Raw genomic sequence first — 22142 nt, 5'->3', positions numbered from 1 at the left:
TAAAAATATTACAGTAATATTTGAGTAATATCTTGAGTCAACGCCCCTCCCCCACTTTTGTCTTTACATCAACTCTACGCCCTCGGGGCGCTGACTCGGCAGAATCTGGTAAATAAAAAACAAAACGTATTCATAACGTTCTTAGTTTAATCTGCATTTAAGTGTGTTTGTTTAGCTCTAAAATAAGGTTGGACTCTGCTGAAATAATAGGTTCATGTTTGTGATTTTTTGTGTCACCAAATCCCTCAGTAAATACAGCCTTATTGTATCTATGAAAGAGGAGAACCACAGACTGAAGACCAATAAAGTAACATAAATAACTATCGAAAGCAAGGGAGATTCAAGATGCCATTAAAGAAGGTGTTTCTGTTTTACAGATTCTAAACACCACACTGCCTAAAAGGTTGTGAGAAGTTAAGGCTTATGGTTAAAAGCCACATGCACAGTTCACTTGAGATCAAAGGTGTGTGTGTTGTTTGCTAAAAAAAACCTTGATAGTAATGCGAGGTACAGTAGAAAGACAATGTTCTGCCGATTGTACATTTATATTCTGTGTATGAGCAAAACATTTAACGTACAAAAACAGACAAAGTAATAATAAAAGGATGAAGCATACAATGATGTGATAGCTACAAAATAAATTACACAAATGGATCAGCTGTGTAAGATAGCTAAAAAAAAGGAGGGGGGGGGGCAAGTTATATATAAAAAAGAATCGTCCATTTAAAGAAACAATATCTATTAAAAAGGGCTAAAAAGGCTATGGAGGGCAGTTGCAACAATAACACACAAATTGAATCAAGTAAATACTGTACAGACCAAACGACATATCTCAGCTTGATTGGCTGAGTCAGGCGATGGCAGCTCTAAAAGGGTTGTAATTTTGAACAGTGTTGACATTTGTAATCATGTGGACACATCTGGAATAATACATTTTTGTATAAAAAGTCTTTATGTCTGACCCTATGCTTGGAAAGTAGTTGATAAAATAACTCTTTTTGGCAAGCAACCACCAGCAGTAAATCAACCAGTATTAAAAAATAAATCTCCCGTACTGTGAGTCACTCCACATTACACAGCTTAAGAGAATACAAGGTCAACCATGGGCACAAATAGGTTTAAAAAAAAGTCACATACACACAACTAAAAGCCTTTGGAACAGTCTGTACTGTACTATACCACCCAGCCTCTGCAATCGCACATTATTAACTATTCACATGAAAACTCTTTCAACAGAATTTACCTGACCAAACCTAGACATCATCCAACAACTGAAAGACCAAAGTATTACTGACAATACTTTCAGATAGCAAAACAATCTAAACATCAGAATTGTTTAGGCTATTAATTTTTTAATATTCTAATAAAACTTTAGTGCTTGAGAATGTAATACAGATGAAAGGTGAGACACTGGCACTGGTTACTTTCGACATTCTGCCAAGACCTCTCACAAGCAAAGACTGACAAATGTGCAGAATTATGTGGTTTGTGATGTTGGACCAATATCCACTGTTGAGACCATCAGTGAATTGAACGAGGGTTGAACCCTGGCCTACAGAGGTGGAAGATCTTTTACCTGACCAACTCCTAATCTAGTTTTCTTGCATTTCAAACCAAATTACTTTAAACTGAATTTTAATTATTTATAATGTGCTAGTTTAGTTTCACAAGTGGTTTATTACATTGTCAGAACTATTTGGTTTTAATCTTCCACTAATGAGTTATTTTTTATTTTAGAGATAAAAGTAATTCAGTAATTATGAGTCTATAGAAAATTATAAAAGGCTTAATTATGAAAAAAATGTAATTAGTAATTAGCAGCAATGTGGGGTGGCACTTTCCTACTATGCGTTACCTCTGTTTATATTATATCTGAAATAAATTCGTACCTTATGCCTTTGCATTTCCATATTCAAGCGTTACAATTGAGTGAATCTACAAAAATGATCCCTTATGGTTTTCAAGTCCACAGTGACTGCTAAAGTGCTTGTGGTGCAATTACAGTTCTCCGGCTCGTGTTTGCCGTCTAAATAACAAACAAGTACAATTTAGACACGACACACAAAACAAACAAAACACTCATGGTTCACAATACAATTCTCCTTCCAGTTAGCTTTAACCATTACAAAGGAACAGATCACATCGCTCCGTCCCCTTTTGTACTATCTATCATGACCCCTTGGTTAACGAGTGCAACAGCTCCGCCAAACCGCGGATACCACATCGTTTCCCTTCCGGGTCAATGATTTAGTGTACCGGAGCTCCGCCCCCTTTCTAGATGACCAACTTCCACCTAACCCTGGGAATGAACTGTCCTGCCATCCAGTCCAGGGTACTCAGTTCCCTTTATACAGCACCTTCACAGGTCAGGAAGATGTATCACCCAGAATCACTTTGTCTCAGTGAGGTACCTGGGAGGCCAGCAAAAAAGCATTTTGAATAATAAACCCTTTAGGTTACAAAAACATGAATCAACCTTTATATTTATCAGGGTCAAAGACTACTTTGTTAACAACAATCCATTAACAACAATCACAAAACTACTAGATTATATGCATGCTGTGTACGGTTGTTCATTGTTCCAGTTCGCAAGGTGGTATGGCTCACAGCAAGTCCCCTCAGGGTAATCTGGTTCACATTGACAATAGTTGGAATGGTTGGTGGAGTGAGGGTAGATTGGGAGAACCAGCGAGTGAGAGGGAGTACCTTAACTGTGGTCTGAGATTTCTGATATGCAGTTTGCTCCCTCTGGCTTCTTTATCATTCAATTTTTTTGTAAGAACACTCCCTTCTCAGTTTAATTTACTATGTTTTTGATAATTGTTGTATTGGGGGGTGGGGAGGCTAGGGAGGTGAAAGTAGGGAAGGGACGGCTGAGATTCTGGGATTGGGGGGTAGATAGGGAGCAGAATCTGCGAGCGAGAGGTAGTACAGATGTTAATTGTGGCATGTAGTGTGCTCCCACTGGCTCTCTTATTTATCACCTTGAATTTGTGTAACCATGCTCCCATCTCAATTTATTTTGCTGAGTTTTTGTCATTATTATGCTGCTGTCCTATAGGATATTGCTATATGACGAGTGCCGAGTCAGGGATCTTTCTCCATGTCATATTTTCTTGCTCTCTGCATGCTACGTCTTTTACTTTCATTCTCCCTGATCTCTATTTTTGACCATGGGTAGTGTTGTCATTAATTCCTGAAATTTGCGAGGGGCCAATCATCCTGTAAAAGAGAGCACAGTGCTTAGATTATCTTTTAAGAAAAAAGGTTGATATTGCATGTTTGCAGGAAGCTCATTTGGTTTCAAGTGATGTTACTCGTTTTTAAAATAAACATTACAAGCTAATTGCATAAGTATCCTGTATACATTTTGCGGTTTGTGAAGTCCACAGAGATCCAAAATATATTAATATTGGACCACGCCCCTATGTCATGCACTTTCAATTTTTCATTCTTTTGGAAAGATCTACGACTCAGCTACACTTGGCACAATGGCAGCATGGGATACTGCTGCCGATAATGAGCTGTTTGAGGAAGATCATGTGCATATTATGGCATTTCCCCCTAGGATAACTTTCATTCAATTAATTAAGGTATGTTCTTTCTTTGATATTTTAATTTTAATAGTTCATTGTATCTTGTTGTAATATTCTTGTTTTTGTTTTGATATTATGTTGTATTTCTGTATTGGTGTGATATTTCTGTTGATCTGTATTGTCTCCCCCATTTCCCTCTTCCCAAGGGGTGGGAAAAAGAAAGGAAAAATTAATAAAAATCATTGTTCACAAGAAAAAAAAATCAATCAGAAATGTAAATGGATGACTGTGACATCACAACAGCAGAGCCCCCAGAAATCACTGGATTATTACTGGACATTCGCAAAAATGGCTGAAAGAGGCCTTAGTATGTTAAAATGGGAAGTCTCAATCATACATGTCCAAAATAGCATGTTGTAACATGAATTAGTATGACTATACATTTTTTAACCCTTTCATACATGATAGCCTTATGTGAGGATGTCAATTTTCCTCATTAAAACAATGAAAGAATATATTAATTATGTGGCCCAATTTATTTATTTGTTTTATATTTTTTATTTTGCATGAAAGGGTTCATTGTGAATTCTGTCAGCCATAACAACAGTATAAAACACTAAGATAAAGGCAGCAGTGTGGAGTAGTGGTTAGGGCTCTGGACTCTTGACCGGAGAGTTGTGGGTTCAATCCCAGGTGGGGGACACTGCTGCTGTACCCTTGAGCAAGGTATTTTACCTAGATTGCTCCAATAACAAACCCAACTGTATAAATGGGTAATTGTATGTAAAAAAAAATGTGATATCTGTATAATGTGTAATAGTGTATAATGTGATATCTTGTAACAATTGTAAGTCGTCCTGGATAAGGACGTCTGCTAAGAAATTAATAATAAGTAAAAATATATATGTGTGTGCTGCATGGAGATAAACATGTTTTACTGTAGTATGTAATTAGAGTATATTGCTGGTAGTGTACAGCAATATCATTTCATGTAATGCAGCCTTCGTGCAACAGCATTATGCAAAAGTCCCTCAGGACATTTTAAGCTCCATCTTTCTTGTACTACACTGTATACAATATAATACTGTATACTGCACTGATGATTGTGGACAGATTCCAGGGTGTTTTTTCTTTTATTTTTTAGTCTGAAACGTAACCTTTTCAGTGTCCATAATAAAAGCCCTTAGGATTTCATAGCAATCTGTGGGACCAAAAACAAAGGTTGACCTTTGTTCCAGAGTGAGTGAGATTCTAGGTAATCTCTGTGGGATCTTTTACAACTGTAATCATGTGAGAAGCCTGGCTTCTTAAATACAGGCTAACTTCACTATAACAAACCCTTCTTATATGAACAACCGTTTTTAACGATCCTCACAGCAAGAACCGATTTTTTCAATAAAAATTTGCCCTATTAGAACAATCACCTACAGGATCGACCCGGATACAACGATCTCAGTACTGACTGACACTGAACTTTCTCCAGTGTCAAGTGTGTTATTCTCTCAGTGAAAATAAAGACCATGGTTGACTAATTCAAAGATAACGCTAATTCAGAGATTACCTATTGTAGTAAGAATCATGCATGATGAATGCAATCGTTGCCTGTCAGTCATATTCACACAAACTTCAACCAGGCAACGGGCGTGAGGAGCAATCTTCTACGCTGGCTGTTTTTTTCAAGAGAAAGGCCATGTAATTACTGTATTTAGCATGTAAGTGTACATTCTTTCCTTCTTCATTTATTTACTGTTTTCTTGTAAACATACCACAGGTGGGAATTAGTGTTGGTGTAATTTATATGTGGAGATGGGTTTGTTTTGTGTGCTTTTTGGAGTTGTTATGTTTGATCAAATGATTACTTACAGACGGGCGCTCGATTGAGACTTGCTGCCTGCCTGTCTTGTATGTGTCCTCTGTGTGTTACCGTCGTTGGTAGCGTCACATGACCCGTTTGTTTACTTTCTGTTTTGTTTAATAAATCCTGCGCGCCTGTGCCGGCATTTCAACTCCAACTCCTCTGTCTTGCAATGCGGTTACCCACACGTGACACGAGTACCTTGTCACAATACTGTTTAATGTTGATCAATGTGAAGGAATCTTCATAAAAGTACTATATATTGATGTTCAATTCAAATTTGCCATTTTGTCATTATTCTGATGCAGAAAAATGCCAAACCCTATTATAGTGAACACCCTGACATAACAAACATTTCTCCAGGTCCCAGGGGGGTTCGTTATAGTGAAGTTAGTGTCTAATATATATATACACACACAATATATATACACACACAGTATATATTTATCACATTAAATTATATATATAATTTATGTAGCACGGTCGTCACTTGCCCCTGTGATTGAGACCCAGAAATTGATTTTTAAGCGCTTAAGCGCTATTTTTAATACACAAAAATGAAATAAACAAACAAAATCCTAACTCCGTGTTGGAGCACTGACTACACAGGCAGGTCCCTGACTAGCTCGCAGGATGGCCAAGCCGTTTACCTGTCATCAAAACAAACAAACCACACAGGTTTGACACCGCACTGGATAATTGCATAAATCGCTTGAATGCTGCCTTCGGGAGCATACATAGTGACGTAGAGTGCATAGCAACGGCATGACAGCGGGAAAAGCCGGCAACAAAGAAAATGAAGACGACAAAGCGAATCTGTAAAACTCTCGAGTGTCAGCAGACTACGAGCCTTCATGGAGGCAAATGGTTGTCAGTCTTATGACTTTTTTTTTTTTTTTTTTTTTACAGTTGTTTATCAGCTCAATCGGCCGAACACTGCAGTCCCAGGTCTCTTGCAGACTGAAACAGGTTTTCCTCTAGAATTTCCCTGCATTTGGCTCCATCCATTTTGCCCTCAATCCTGACCAGTTTCCCAGTCCCTGCCGATGAAAAGCATCCCCATAACATGTTGCTGCCACCACCATGCTTCACTTTGGGTATGGTGTTCTCAGGGTGATGAGCAGTGTTGGCTTTGCGCCACACATTGCGTTTTGCGCTAAGGTCAAAAAGGTCAATTTTGGTCTCATCAGACCAGAGAACCTTTTTCCACATGTTTGCTGTGTCTCCCACATGCCTTTTGGCAAAATCCAAACAGGATTTGATATGGGTTTTTTTCAGCAATGGCTTTCTTCTCGCCACTCTTCCATAAAGCCCAGCTTTGTGGAGCGTCCGGGTTATAGTTGTCCCATGGACGGTTTCTCCCATCTCAGCTGTGGATCTCTCCAGCTCCTTCAGTGTTACCATTGGGCTCTTGGTTGCTTCTCTGACTGGTCACTGAGTTTTGGTGGACGGCCTTCTCTAGGCAGAGTCGCGGTTGTGCCATATTCTTTCCATTTTTTAATAATGGATTTAACAGTGCTCTAGGGGATGTTCAAAGTTTGGGATATTTTTTTATAACCCAACCCTGATTGGTGCTTCTCCAGAACTTTATCCCGGACTTGTTTTGATAGCTCCTTGGTCTTCATGATGCTGTTTGTTTAGATATGCTCTCTAACAAACTCTGGGGCCTTCCAGAAACAGGTGTATTTAATCTGAGATCATGTGACACTTTAATTGCACACAGGTGGACTCCATTCAACTAATTATGTGACTTCTGAAGGCAATTGGTTGCACCAGAGCTTATTTAGGGGTGTCACAGCAAAGGTGGTGAATACTTATGCAATCAAGACTTTTCAGTTTTTTATTTGTAAATAATTTTGAATAATATGTAGATTTTTTTCCCCACTTCGACATTATGGACTATTAAATCTATTTTTAATTCCAGGTTGTAACACTGCAAAATGTGGACAAGTCCAAGGGGGGTGCATACTTATGCAAGGCACTGTAAATTCTATGACAAACTGCCACCGGACATGTCAACCCCTAAGTGTTCATACCAGTGAGACCCCTGCTGAAAAACCTTGAGATTGATGAAAAACCTTAACCTAGACCACTAGATTTTGTTTTGGTGGTGGTAGAGTGGGTGCCGGTGACGGATCAAGATTTTTGCACATGGCTGACAGCTATGCCACTGACCTCGACTTAAGGGCAATGCACACCAGGAGTGAAGCAAACGACATGAATACAGCATGAGTACATAAAACACACACACACACAACTGTAGCTAGTCATGAAAAGAAAATACTGTCTGCTTTTGCTCCTTTTGTGGAGACAAAATAAAAAAAAAAAAGTCAGTACACCACACACTAAAAAAATGACATTTAACAGTGAATGTTTATATGTGATCTGTGAACATGTACATCTTTCAAAAAGAATACATCTACACATATTTCTTTGTAAATATTGAGAAAATAAATGTAATATACTTTTTTATTGTTTTTCAGTTTTAATAAAATCTTCAGTTAGTGTGTGAATGTGATTATTGTTATTGAGAAACATTATTAAAACAAAGAAGCGTCATTTTAAGAGTGAAGACAGCAGTCCACCTGAAATAAAATACAAATAAAATAAGTGCACCAGCAGCTGTCAAGAGTAGCAGTAGATGAGGAACAGATAAATGAAATAGAAGAAAATAATGATTGAAAAAATACTAAAAAAAAAACTACAGCACAGGGCTGTTAATGTACTTAGACTGGTTTAAAGAAAAAAATATGGACATAAGTAAAAAAAATAAATCTCAACAACATAAGGGAATTTTATGCCAGTGCAAGAAGTTCAACTTGGGGCCAGTATTCAGTCTCCAGTTTTATCGCTGAGCTGGACTAAACAGATATTTTAACAGTAGAAGTTTTAACATCTCTGCTGACAGCAAGTTTAAAACCAAAAAGAACATATTCCTGTCACTCATGAAAACTTTTAGAAAAGCAGGTAAAGACAAGGCCAGACACCACCCCCCGAATTACCGGCCTGGATTTGAAGCGTCTGTGGGAAACTGAGGCACTGACCCTTGACACCGTGGTCGGATTGGTGCATAAAGTCTGGTTTGATCTTCAACTTAATCTGGCACAACTTGGATGCGAGGGTGTCCGACAACTAACATAAACATCTTTTGAGATCCGAAAGGATGAAAACTGACTTGAATATGTGTGCCTCGCATATAACGAGTACACAAACTCACCTGCAGATACAGCTTCAGCATTCATGGCAGCTTTTCCCCTTACTTCCTCTGTGTCATTTGAAACTCCTACCATCATCAGTGTGTGTTTAGTCCTCTAGTTTCTAGTTATATATATATATATATATATATATATATATATATATATATATATATTGTAAAAGAACTCACCCACTCGGTTTCGTTGCCCCTTTAAAAACCAGACCCAGGACACAGGAGATTGGATTTTTAAAGCGCAGCTATTTTTCTTTAATAAATGAATACAAAAACAAAACAAACGAAACAAACACCTAGCTCTTATCAGCCCTAACTAAACTTGATCAGGAACCTACTCTATATAAGCCGGACAGCTAAGCTGTTTACCGGCTGAAAACAAAACACACAGTTTTCTTCGTCACCACACACAAGTGACACACGGTAACTCTCTGTGACGGCTCGGCAGCAGGGTACACCTCCCGCTTCCTTCTACTCAGCCGTCACGAGCAAACTGCCTGCTTCTCCTAAATACCCTGCACCTGATTCTAATTTACAATTACCACCCGGTGCAGGGGATAATTAACAATAAAATAATTAAACCAAACAAAAGGTGCATACGCACATGTTTTACTCAGGGAGGAATTAACCCCCTCCCCCTGTCTTACACACCCCCCGCCCTTGTCTTTTCAAGACACCGGCCATTCGACGGCCACCTCCCTCCACCCTTAAAAGACCACCCACCCTCAAGTCCGATTTCTTTAATCTTCGCCCTTTTCCACGGGCGGGCTTGAGGGTGGGTCGGTCCCTCCAGCGCTTCCAGTGAGGGACCGTGAACCAGCGACACAGGACCCCACTGGGATGACAGGGGCGACTGAAGCGACGGCCGGGGAACAGGAGGATGCAGCAGTGGGCAGAGGTCTTCACCTGAGGACCGGCGCAGCGATGTCCAATCACCCAGGGGGAGCGAAGCAGCGAACAGGGGGAGCACCAGCGACGTCTGGGTGCTTGGGGAGAGCGGAGTAGGGAACCAGGGGCAGAGCTGTGGCCAATGGTGCAGACTCCTGGGCTCCAGGTCTAGCGCAGGGAAGTCTAGGCAAACCGGCAGGGTGTCCAGGAGCAAGGGGCAAGGGACTGCACTGACCAGCGCCGGAGAAGCTTCCGGGGTTGCAGGATGGAGCTGTGGTGGAGGTTCGCTCTTCACCTCCTCTGGCTCGGGAGACAGCACCTCCTCTCCCTTGATTGCAGCCGATGGTTCCAGAGACGACCACAGCTCCACTTCCTCTGGCTCCGGGAAGGACTCCTCCTCCCGTCCTTGAACCGGCACCAGCTCTTCTGTTACAGGAGGCTGCTGGGATTCTTTTGCCTGCTCCCATTTTTGGAGCAGATGGTCCAGCTCCGTTGGCTCTCTCTCCGGCAGCCCTAGCTCCAGTCTCCATTTTTCATTCTGCTCCCATTGAGCAGCGGTATTCCGATTGATCATTGCGATCAAGTCTTTTAAATTTGCGTCCATTTTCTGGGTCGTAGGGGAGCCCACACTCGCTGCCACCACGTGTAAAATGACTCGCACCACTCACGGTTCGTTGCCCCTTTTAAAACCAGACCCAGGACGCAAGAATGGATTTTTCATGCGCTGACGCGCTATTTTTTTAATAAACGAACAAACAAAATAAACCAAACAGAAAACAAAACCTAGCTCTTATGAGCCCTAACTGAACTTGAGCAGGAACCTACTCTATATAAGTCGGACAGCTAAGCTGTTTATTGGCTGAAAACAAAACACACAGTTTTCTTCGTCGCCACACACAAGTGACACACGGTACCTGTGACGGCTCGGCAGCAGGGTACACCTCCCGCTTCCTTCTACTCAGCCGTCCCGAGCAAACTGACTGCTTCTCTTAAATACCCTGCACCTGGTTCTAATTTACAATTACCACCAGGTGCAGGGGATAATTAACACTAATTAAACCAAACAATTAAACAAAAGGTGCATACGCACATGTTTTACTCAGGGAGGAATTAAACCCCTCCCTGCTGTCTTACTATATATATATATATATATATATATATATATATATATATATATATATAGAGAGAGAGAGAGAGAGAGAGAGAGAGAGAGAGAGATACATATATATATATATATAGATATATATATGTATATATATCTATATATATATATATATATATATCTATATATATATATATATATATAGATAGATAGATAGATAGATAGATATAGAGATAGATAGATAGATAGATAGATAGATATTGGGGCTGCTCAGATTAACAGATTAATCAGACTGATTAATCAACTAAAGAGTTGATTGCAGATTATTTAGTTTTTTTACAATTTAAATCGTGCAGAATTGTATTTTTGTACATCAACCAATAGAAGATCTGCATTTTCTCTGTGGCAGTCCAATCATAAGTGAGCGGAGGTGGGACATAAACAGTTGAAGGTCTTCAGTAGGTTTAACCACTGGGAAGTTGATTTAGTTACGAATCAATTTTGAAGAACTTTCTCCGAGCCACTGTTACATTCAAAACCTTTGGACAAACCCGGATTAATATTCAACTATGTGAGCAGAACCTTAGGGATACAATACATTACAATGAGCAAGTAAGAAAAAGCAAATCGTGAGGTTCTTAAACGCTTGATTGATTCTGTTGTTTACCTTGGCAAGCAAGAACTGGCATTCAGAGGGCAAGACGAAGGCATCAGTTACTCAGAGGTAATTATGTGGAATTACTTTCTCTAATTTCTGACTATGACAGCATGTTAACCCTTTGCATTCTATTTATTCAGCGCCTGTCAGGCACGTCGGGTCCAATTTATTTTCACACGTGCTGTTTATTTTACACGCGCTGTTTAATAGTAATTTTTTTCACAGTAAAACAGGTTTAAAAGGCACTGCATATCAACAGAACACTCAGTACTGCATCTCCTGCCCCGCTCCACTCCTTGTTCGCTGTATTTATCACATATCTCTTCATAGTAATGCATACTGATAAATCACCTACTGATCACTAGTTTTATCATCAAACTCCTCAATAATGCTATCCAATAGGGATGCGGACCGGACCAGGTTCCGTGAGTGGTCCGATCCAAATCTATGGAAGTCCGGTACAGGTCCGGTACACCTTAAGGAAGTCCGGTACAGAGAGTGGACCGGTATGTGGCCGGTCCATCGCACAAACACTGGACCAGCAAGCTTTTTTTCTCTCGGTTTTAAAAAGATTAGAACTAGTGCAATGAAGGAAACACTGCATACTGCAATAAAACAGAATACACACAAAGCCAAATCCCACAAGAGGCTTTAATGAGAAGTTATGACCGTATACAACACAACAAACAGCATGTGGACTTTATATATTACCATGTGATAAACCAGAGCCTGTGAACATGTCATGTGATCTTTTAAATTCTCTTTCCCATGCGACATGGGACAGTGTTTACCCTCAAGCAATTATCTTTTTAAATGATACAATATTTTAATAAGTTGTTATCTATCAAGAAAATGAATAGGATAGAATAACATTCAAAATAGCAGAACATTAAAACATCTGTAAACAGAAAGCCATAGACTAAGATATTGTCAGCTGTCTAATTTGGTATCCCCTGTGTTTCTCACTGTAAATACACCCGATATCAATCAAACCCCTTGTGTGTGATAATGGGGCACAGGTAGACCCACTGTGCAAGCTTGACATTTCTAGGAGCCCCACTGCCTGAAAAGCACAGGGGATACCAAATAATACAGCCATAGACTAAGATATTGTCAGCTGTCTATTTTGGAATCCCCTGTGTTTCTCACATTCAATAACTAATGCCCATAAATTAAACAATCACAAATTTTAATTGATTGACATCGAACAGCGATTGGATGCACTGGGTTACCGGGGCGGAACTTCCTGCATATAAGGGATCTGTGTAGCTAAGAGTCTTAGTTCAGTCAGGGGAGTTTGATGTGGGAACAAGGTATACCAGAGAAAGGTAAACAAACCACAGATGCCTGATTCTTGACAATTACCTTCCCAGGAGGATTAAGAGCTGCCACGGACCGGAGAACCAAGGGGGTTTGGAAGGCTGCCATGGATCTAATCCAGGACCAGGCTGGGAAGACGGCAAGAGACACCGTGCTGTTGTTGTAAATAACTGTTGTACAGTAGTATTGTAAATACTACTGTACAACAGTTAAATCCCGGATACTGTCATTACTCGTTCCCACACCCCACCACAGGCAGAAAATGATATGAACCAATTGAACAAAGTAATTCAGCAGTCTGCGGCAAATTCTAGTACTAAATTTACATAGTAACAAAAAAGTCTGAACACCTTCATCCCTGATAAAGTATGTCACAACAATACAGTTGTGTTTGGAAGGATTTAATATTATGTTCCCTCACCACAGCAACTCCCCACAACATCTCACAAGCACTGAAGGTCAGCAGGTACCCTCCAATGACACCCCCAAGCCAAGCTGAAGTCTGCAAGCTACTGGCCCTTGGAGAACAACGGTCAGCCCTGCAGGTCCTTTGATCTCACCGCGTGCCTGGCCAGGAGGGGCTGCTGTATCACAGCAAGCTGACTCAGACTCTGCCTAGTTTTACCTGTGGGAAAACCAGAGCCAATAAAACGCTCCCTGTGGAATCCATTGCAAAGATCAGCAACTTGGTGCAGCCTGGCCCTGGACTTGTGCTGTATGACATAGTCAGTGTGAAGACACTGCATGTAGGCTGTGTGGTCCAGTGGTTAAAGAAAAGGGCTTGCAACCACGAGGTCCCCGGTTCAAATCCCACCTCAGCCACTGACTCATTGTGTGACCCTGAGCAAGTCACTTAACCTCCTTGTGCTCCGTCTTTCAGGTGAGACGTAATTGTAAGTGACTCTGCAGCTGATGCATAGTTCATACACCCTAGTCTCTGAAAGTCGCCTTGGATAAAGGCGTCTGCTAAATAAACAAATAATAAATGCAGTGCCAACCTTTGTTTTTTTTACAAGTAAACAGCATATAATTAGTAATATAATCTAAACCTGGACACTGTTGCTGTGATAATATTGACATGGACAAGCAATCAATAGCAACTGGGTAATTATTCACTGGCAAGTTTCAGGAGTAGCGTTCTCTTATCCCGATTGCTTAAAAATGTCTATAAACACATTTAATATATTTATAAGAGTAGTCTTTGCTACGTATTTTCTTAAGTAGATTTCAAGATTTTAACGTCCCAACAATATCAAAATGTTTTGCAAACTGTTACAAGACGAGACCTCTTTTCATTGGCCTAATTGGAGAGACACTAAAATGACAAGACCTATCATCAAAGGCACTCAAAAGGTTAACCTGATTTATAGAATCTGATGTCTGTGTGTTGAGTTTAAGAGAGGAAGGCAAAGGGAGGAGGAGGGGTGGTGGGGGGGTGTAATAAATAGTGCATTTCATGTGGGGGATTCTAATTTCAGAATTGGTTATTTCTTATTAATAATCTGGTTTTAGAGTAAACTAAATGTAAAAAAAAGTGATCAAGTATAATGATTTTTATTAGGATGGTTTTATGTCAGATTTCAGCATTTATGGTACCTTCAGCTCCATAGCTGCCTGGAAATCCTTTGAGAACATTTACATTTTATGTCATTATAAGCTTATGAAACTATCCAGTTAATAAATGCAAATGTTTTTTTTTTTTATTTTGTTGGTTTTTTTAATGATTTTCTAAGCCACATATAATGCAAATTTACAAAAGCCACAAAAAAAAAAATAGAAGGCATTTTGCTATAGCTTGATTAATGTTTTTGATCTATACTGCTATATTATTTTAGGACACACACAAGTCTATATTTTTAAAAAGTGTGCTGAACATATATTAAAGCACAGAAAATACTCATATGAAAACACAGAAAATACTCATATGAAAGCACAGAAAATACTCATATGAAAGCACAGAAAATACTCACCACATCCACAAGCTGGGAAATCTTCAGTCCAAACTTGACTGTTATGGTATCATCAGAGTGCTGAACTGGCCTTACCCATTTCTGATAGCCTCTAAATAAATTTCTTAGTAGCGAGTCTTCCATCTCCGCCAGTGAAATTAAATCATCGGTAGCTTAAAAAAAGCAGATAAACACCATAAGCAATCATGAAAAACAATTAAATCATTACGGGGGGGGGGGGGGGGGGGGGGGGGGCGGTTGCAGGGGTTTATATCAGGGGTGCCAAATCAGCTGTCCAATTTTAATAAATAGCACAAATGCCATTTGGGACAGTCCCTGGACCAATTCAGGGTGTTAATATGTCTTCACTGCTGCAATTACTGTACTGATAGTATAGATTTGGTAAGAATATTTGCGAATAATTCAGTTTTATCTTAACATGCAGAACTCTGAAATGGTGTATTTAATTTGATATACAATAAATGTACTGTATTGTAACATGTTGGTGCAATAACACGCGTCAAAGAGTCAGTTCTGCTTTAAGCGTACTTCAGGCTGATTAATACACTACTGTAACACAGTTTATTATTTCCTGTTATTGGGGGTAGATCACGTCAGTAATAGGCACACTCTATTGACCAGTCTTTGCGAAGGCTCGCTAGCAAGCCCCGCCCTGGGGGAGAAATTCTAAAGGATATAGCAGCCTGCGAGGAGGAAGTCGCTCTTTTTTTGGACTGAGACAAAACAGAGAGCAGATCGCTAACACTGCCCATCTACTATAAGCTTGCGAGCTGTCGCTGATTCGGGACTAACACCATTCCACTGAGCCTAGGTAGGACGTGTTGTCATTAAATACCATTCTTCTGGGATTACTATAATACGCAGGAGCCAATTACCCCATTCTGGAATTCATTTAGCATACATAGAAAGGAGACCCGGCTGTCGATTTTGTATGCAATATGATTATTTAAAAATAAAACAGTAACCATTATTGACTCTGAAGATCTTTTGTGTTGAGCTAGCGAACCCTTAACAAAAGTGTGGTTACACTACTAGTCCCTAACTTGCTCAATATACAGGTGCTCCAGAGTAAGAGTCATTCTCCCAACACAACAGAACCACTACACACTTGCGGTTACTATGAATGAAGCATTAAGGCACTACAGGGGATGGGTCAACACAATAACCACACACTTTAGGCGTTACAAGTAAGGCCCTGTGAAGAAATTTTCATTAAAACTCACGGCAGTGTCATGGGTAAAGTATTGTATTTCACAGAATGTGCACAGGAATATGTTATAAATTCCGTGTACAGATTATTATTATTTTTTTAAACAGCAAATATACAGATAAATACACTGACATCAAAATTAACATCAAAGTTATTCAAGTACTTTACAATAGCTTGTGAAACAGTGTTGTAATTAACAGCCTGCAGGATAGCTTTCAGTTCTAGTACTTCAGGTGCATGTTCACTATTTAGGTCTTGCAAAACAAATACAATGTGTATCACATACTGATCTTGGGTATCAGTCAACTCGTCAGTGACCACTGACAAAGACTGTTTTACCAATTCCATAACCTCCTGCTTGTGATACTCGGCAACTTTAGGTAAGTATTCACGTCTGAGCTGGGCTGATGAAGGAATCGCTCCACCATTTGCTACACTCTGTTTGAAGAATTTCCTTAACTTTTGGTTGTCCAATTTTTCAAAAGGGACATTTGCGCAAACAAACACCTCTGTCAGGTCAAAATTTAATAAGTGGACTTTTGGAATATGGAAGTCATTGTTTTTTCTTTCTTTGCAAGTAAAGCAGTGGCAGTACTGCTCTGGATTTCCGCCTTTCTCTTTCGGTGAATACTTGCTGTCAACAGACGAGTTTCGGTAGTGATCTACAGTAACGTTGCAGGACGTATAGAATAGCTTACCTCCATCACTGTGTAAAACTCCTGCTGGATACTGCTTTACGTGATCTGCTGCAGACACATTTTTAGCCTTTTTAGAGACATCCATTTTCTTGTTTACAGTGTGTCGTATTTTAATTTCCCACTTAGATTGCATATAGTGACATGACATAATCACTGCACAGGACTGTGTGCATGGCGAATATTACACACAGGCACATAGCAGAGCTGTACAGTTTCGTTAATGTGATATTTTTTTTTGTATGAAATATTTAAATGAAATTATTTTTATTTCTTAAGAATATTGTAAAAATCGCGGTATTATTTATTTATTAGCAGACGCCCTTATCCAGGGCGACTTACAATTGTTACAAGATATCACATTATTTTTTACACATTATTTTTACATACAATTACCCATTTATACAGTTGGGTTTTTACTGGCGCAATCTAGGTAAAGTAGCATGCTCAAGGGTACAGCAGCAGTGCCCCCCACCTGGGACTGAACCCACGACCGGTCAAGACTCCAGAGCCCTAACCACTACTCCACACTGCTAATCTTGGGCTAATTTCATGATTTCCGTGGCCTTAGTTATAAGGCGTGGCTGGAAGTGGAGTGCCTTTAACCCTTAAGTGTGCGGTTATATCATGTTAACCCATCTCCAGAAGTGCCTTGATGCTATTATAAAACGATTATAAAATTATTAGATGTATTTACTTTTTATATGAACACAGCAAATTTATAAAAAAATCTTTCCAATAACAGTAAATATTACTGCGCACAACAAAATAGTTCCAGTGAAAAGTAAACAACATTTGTTTAAGTGTTTTATTCATAAATATAATAAATATTGATTAAATGTGTATTAAGTAAATGATTTCTTTATATCAATTATATTAACATATGACTACTATTTCATTAATGGACATACAGCACTGTGCAAAAGTTTTAGGCAGGTGTGAAAAAATGCTGTAAAGTAAGAATGCTTTCAAAAATAGACATGTTAATAGTTTATGTTTATCAATTAACAAAATGCAAAGTGAGTGAACAGAAGAAAAATCTACATCAAATCAATATTTGGTGTGACCACCCTTTGCCTTCAAAACAGCATCAATTCTTCTAGGTACACTTGCACACAGTTTTTGAAGGAACTCGGCAGGTAGGTTGGCCCAAACATCTTGGAGAACTAACCACAGTTCTTCTGTGGATTTAGGCAGCCTCAGTTGCTTCTCTCTCTTCATGTAATCCCAGACAGACTCGATGATGTTGAGATCAGGGCTCTGTGGGAGCCATACCATCACTTCCAGGACTCCTTGTTCTTCTTTACGCTGAAGATAGTTCTTAATGACTTTCGCTGTATGTTTGAGGTCGTTGTCATGCTGCAGAATAAATTTGGGGCCAATCAGATGCCTCCCTGATGGTATTGCATGATGGATAAGTATCTGCCTGTACTTCTCAGCATTGAGGAGACCATTAATTCTGACCAAATCCCCAACTCCATTTGCAGAAATGCAGCCCCAAACTTGCAAGGAACCTCCACCATGCTTCACTGTTGCCTGCAGACACTCATTCGTGTACCGCTCTCCAGCCCTTCGGCGAACAAACTGCCTTCTGCTACAGTCAAATATTTGAAATTTTGACTCATCAGTCCAGAGCACCTGCTGCCATTTTTCTGCACCCCAGTTCCTGTGTTTTCGTGCATAGTTGAGTCGCTTGGCCATGAAGGCCACTTCTGACCAGACTTCTCCGGACAGTAGATGGGTGTACCAGGGTCCCACTGTTTTCTGCCAATTCTGAGCTGATGGAGCTACTGGTCATCTTCCGATTGCGAAGGGAAGTAAGCATGATGTGTCTTTCATCTGCTTCAGTAAGTTTCCTTGGTCGACCACTGCGTCTACGGTCCTCAACGTTGCCCGTTTCTTTGTGCTTCTGCAAAAGAGCTTGGACAGCACATCTGGAAACCCATGTCTGCCTTGAAATTTCTGCCTGGGAGAGACCTTGCTGATGCAGTATAAATACCTTGTGTCTTGTTGCTGTGCTCAGTCTTGCCATGGTGTATGACTTTTGACAGTAAACTGTCTTCAGCAACCTCACCTTGTTAGCTGAGTTTGGCTGTTCCTCACCCAGTTTTATTCCTCCTACACAGCTGTTTCTGTTTCAGTTAATGATTGTGTTTCAACCTACATATTGAATTGATGATCATTAGCACCTGTTTGGTATAATTGTTTAATCATACACCTGACTATATGCCTACAAAATCCCTGACTGTGTGCAAGTGTACCTAGAAGAATTGATGCTGTTTTGAAGGCAAAGGGTGGTCACACCAAATATGGATTTTATTTAGATTTTTCTTCTGTTCACTCACTTTGCATTTAATTGATAAATATAATCTATTAACATGTCTATTTTTGAAAGCATTCTTACTTTACAGCATGCTGTATAACAGGAACAGTGTGCCCCATACTGGATGGTGTGGCAGTTCATTCCAGGGTGTGGCAGGATGGCTGCAGTGGTGACGTCACCGTCCCGGAAGAACACAAACACACAGCAGCTGCGGGTTAAAACCGAGACGCGAAAGCGCTCGGTTTCTTTATTAAATAATAATGAAATGAAGGGTTTTATACAAGCCACAAAACAAACAAGCACAAGGGCCAAACAAATCAGACAGACAAACAAGTAAGTGTCGTGCTGGCTAATCCTGCACGTTTTAGCAATTGTTATTTTTAGATTCTGTCTCCTCTCTATCTCCCCGTACTTCCTCTCTATACACCCAACCCCAACTGAGTGACAATGTGCGTCTTTAATGCAGTTGTACCGAGACTCGATTGCTAATCAATCATTCAATTAGAATCTCAGTACAACTGCACATGGATTAATTACGTCCTTCCCCGTGCTCACATAGTATTACATTTTAATCAGTACGTGAAGTGATGTGCAACCCTCGTGGCTAAATACAAATATACATTTTATCACACGTGCTACACAGACCCATTTATATCCTGTGTACCAATGACTTTACACCAACATTTAACACACTACATGCAACATATAAACAAACAATACGCACAAGGCGGGGTCACACTGCCACACAGGGTCAGTCACAAATCTGCCATCCAAAAAGGGGGTGAAGCCACAATACTAAAGTCAGTGTCTTACTGTGGTAGGCGATGTGTCGGTCATGGATTGGAGGAGACGTGATTGCACTCGCTACCAAAGGGGGCACGACTGAAGGTATGTCAGGGGATGTGGACGAGCGTGAGTGTTTAGTGTTGTATTGTCTTGTCTGTCTCACTAACTGTTGTTATTTGTCATTGTAGACGGCTAAATATCCGGGAGCTGTCACTGTTAAGCCAGCATCCAACTTGGACTGCACTGCTCCTCTATAATCACTATTAACGTGTATTCACAACACCACTTGCACCCGGAGCACTCACTATTGGACTGGTCACTGTGTAGGTGTTTTAAAGTGTGTGTTTGTTGTTATTGTTTCGGGACTGAACCTGGTGGTTTTGACTATACATTGTTGTGTATAGTCAGTCTTATTAGTTAAAAGCAATTAATAAAGCTTTGTTTTCACCATTGGAACTGTTGTTGGACTATTGTTATTAAGCACTGCATCATCTCTACACCTGTGCACTACAAACCACTTTGCCACAGTGGGTCATTGAAAAAGCGATTGATCCCAGCTCGCAGACTTGATATTCTGTATTGCGACTGATCCCAGCAGTTCATAGACTTACAACTTTATATTCTGTATTGTGCTCCATCATTATTCCTCACTGAAGCGACATAAAATTCCCAGAGGAAACTGTTCAACTTGTCCTTAGAAAGTACTTTAAATGTAAGTCTACATTTTTCTTGGAGACAGTTTTGTAGGCTATTCACAGCCCATTTAGAAGCCTTTATTTTATTTATTTATTTATTTTTTGTTTCGGTCAAGCTCGAGTTGATTCAGTTCTGGTTCCGTTATTTCACTGAGCTGTTTTTCTTTGAAAGAAATTTGAATTACTGGTACTTTGTCCGGTTCAGGAAATGCATCTTCATCCCATTCTTCAACAGTTTTTCCATTAAAAAGATTAACATTTGATTCTGAGTCTGACATTTTTTTAAGTTAGAGGTTACTTATACATATTAAATGTTATAGAATTAGGATAGGTAAGTGGCAGAGGAATTTCAATCAAAGGTGATGTGTCTGTTGAAAGATTGTGTGGGATTGACGCATGGCTGACAGAATACAGCTAACCAATCAGACAGCAGGATTTTCCAAGCAGATTTATATAAAAATAACACCCCACTACCTAACCCCTGCAGTGCTTACTTCTGCCCTTGTAATGTCACAGGAATTGTGTCCTTCTCAAACTCCCTATGTCCCCCCAAATTACAGAACAACGGGTAGCCATAATCCTTCACCCACTCCATACTTAGCATACAAGTGTTCTCCCAAATCCTCATTGACAAAACTGTTCTATTATGTAACACACTGATTTTCATTAAGTCCCTGCATTAGGCCTTATCTTTAGACAAACAAAAAAGCAGCATTTGTAAGGAAAATCCCTTATTTGTTTCAAAGAAATATTTAAAGGCTATTTATGTTATGCATTATACTTTTTTTTTTTTTTTTTTTTTTTTTTAAATACCGCAACTGCACACAACCTTAGACTAACATTGTTTAGCCTAAGGATATAAAGAACAGTGCTATTTTAAAATGGACACTATCTGAGATATGTGGTATATAATTAAAAGCATTCTGCTAAATCATTTTAATACTGATTTTTGTTTTCTGAGACAGAACAGAAAACAAAACCTCTACTTTTCCAACTTTTTAAGACACATAAATTCTGAAGCAGGTTCAAGCTACACTCCCAGTAATAAAATACAATGTCATGTCCCAGGATATAAGCATGGACTTTTAGAAATGCTTTACAGAATAAATATTGAGTCCCAAGACAGAATGCTGTGCTTTTCTACTAGACAGCAGCATAAGGTCTCTCAAGATGATTCTTTTAACATGATCATTTCAGACAAGAAAAACAAAAAAAAAGTCACATGGGGATATAAAAATGGATTGCCCTTCCATTGCACATATGGATGAAAAGAAAAGGAAGAGCATGATTACCTAATTCAATAAAAAGCAGAGTGCTAAATTTAGAGTGTTGTATAACATGAGAAGTCCATTATCATCTGAAGTGTAACACGGCACACAAGAATGGTAAAGCAACAGCAAAGGTGATCTTGAAGGAACTCTAATCCAGGTTTTAAAAATCTTCTTTCTTACCTCTTATTTGCAGTTTTATCCCGATACCCTTTTTTGTTTTAGGTTTCTGGTTATGTGTGTTTATATTTCAATTTGGAATTTGTTGCTTTTGTAAAAGCAACGCTATAGAAGTGAAACGTGCTTCCGCTTCCTGGGACAAAATCAGTTCCTTTGCTGAAATCAGGTAATAAGACTTACCACACAGGAAGTGACTATATTGTACCAGAAAGAAACGGTTTCATATGTTTTTGATCTAAAGCATTGCACTTGAAAATATTTATATCCTTAATTAAAGTTTTAAAAAAACCCAGCAAAGAACCAAAAGATCTCAACACACAAAAAAGGGTCAGGGAACAGTGACAATGCTGTTTAAAGGTAAGAACATTGACTTTTGGCTCCACTTACATTACAGTATAGTGTGTAGCATTAGTGTATAACAATATTTTACACTATTTCTTATACCCTT

At 39.5% G+C, this 22142-nt stretch overlaps 1 protein-coding gene across 1 annotated transcript in view; it reads right to left on the bottom strand.

Annotated features, from left to right (window-relative positions):
- LOC117420897 (neuronal acetylcholine receptor subunit non-alpha-3-like) overlaps positions 1–22142 on the bottom strand; it is a 48909-nt gene that overhangs the window by 6896 nt on the left and 19871 nt on the right. Inside the window, exon 2 of the mRNA XM_059031991.1 lies at positions 14538–14689. Coding sequence (XP_058887974.1) covers positions 14538–14689 — 152 coding nt within the window. The remainder of the gene's footprint in view (positions 1–14537; positions 14690–22142) is intronic.

This window comes from Acipenser ruthenus, chromosome 1 (genome assembly GCF_902713425.1).
Source record: "Acipenser ruthenus chromosome 1, fAciRut3.2 maternal haplotype, whole genome shotgun sequence".
Taxonomy (NCBI): Eukaryota; Metazoa; Chordata; class Actinopteri; order Acipenseriformes; family Acipenseridae; genus Acipenser; species Acipenser ruthenus.
Note: the sequence above shows the minus strand (reverse complement) of the source record. Positions and strands in the feature narration are given on the sequence as shown.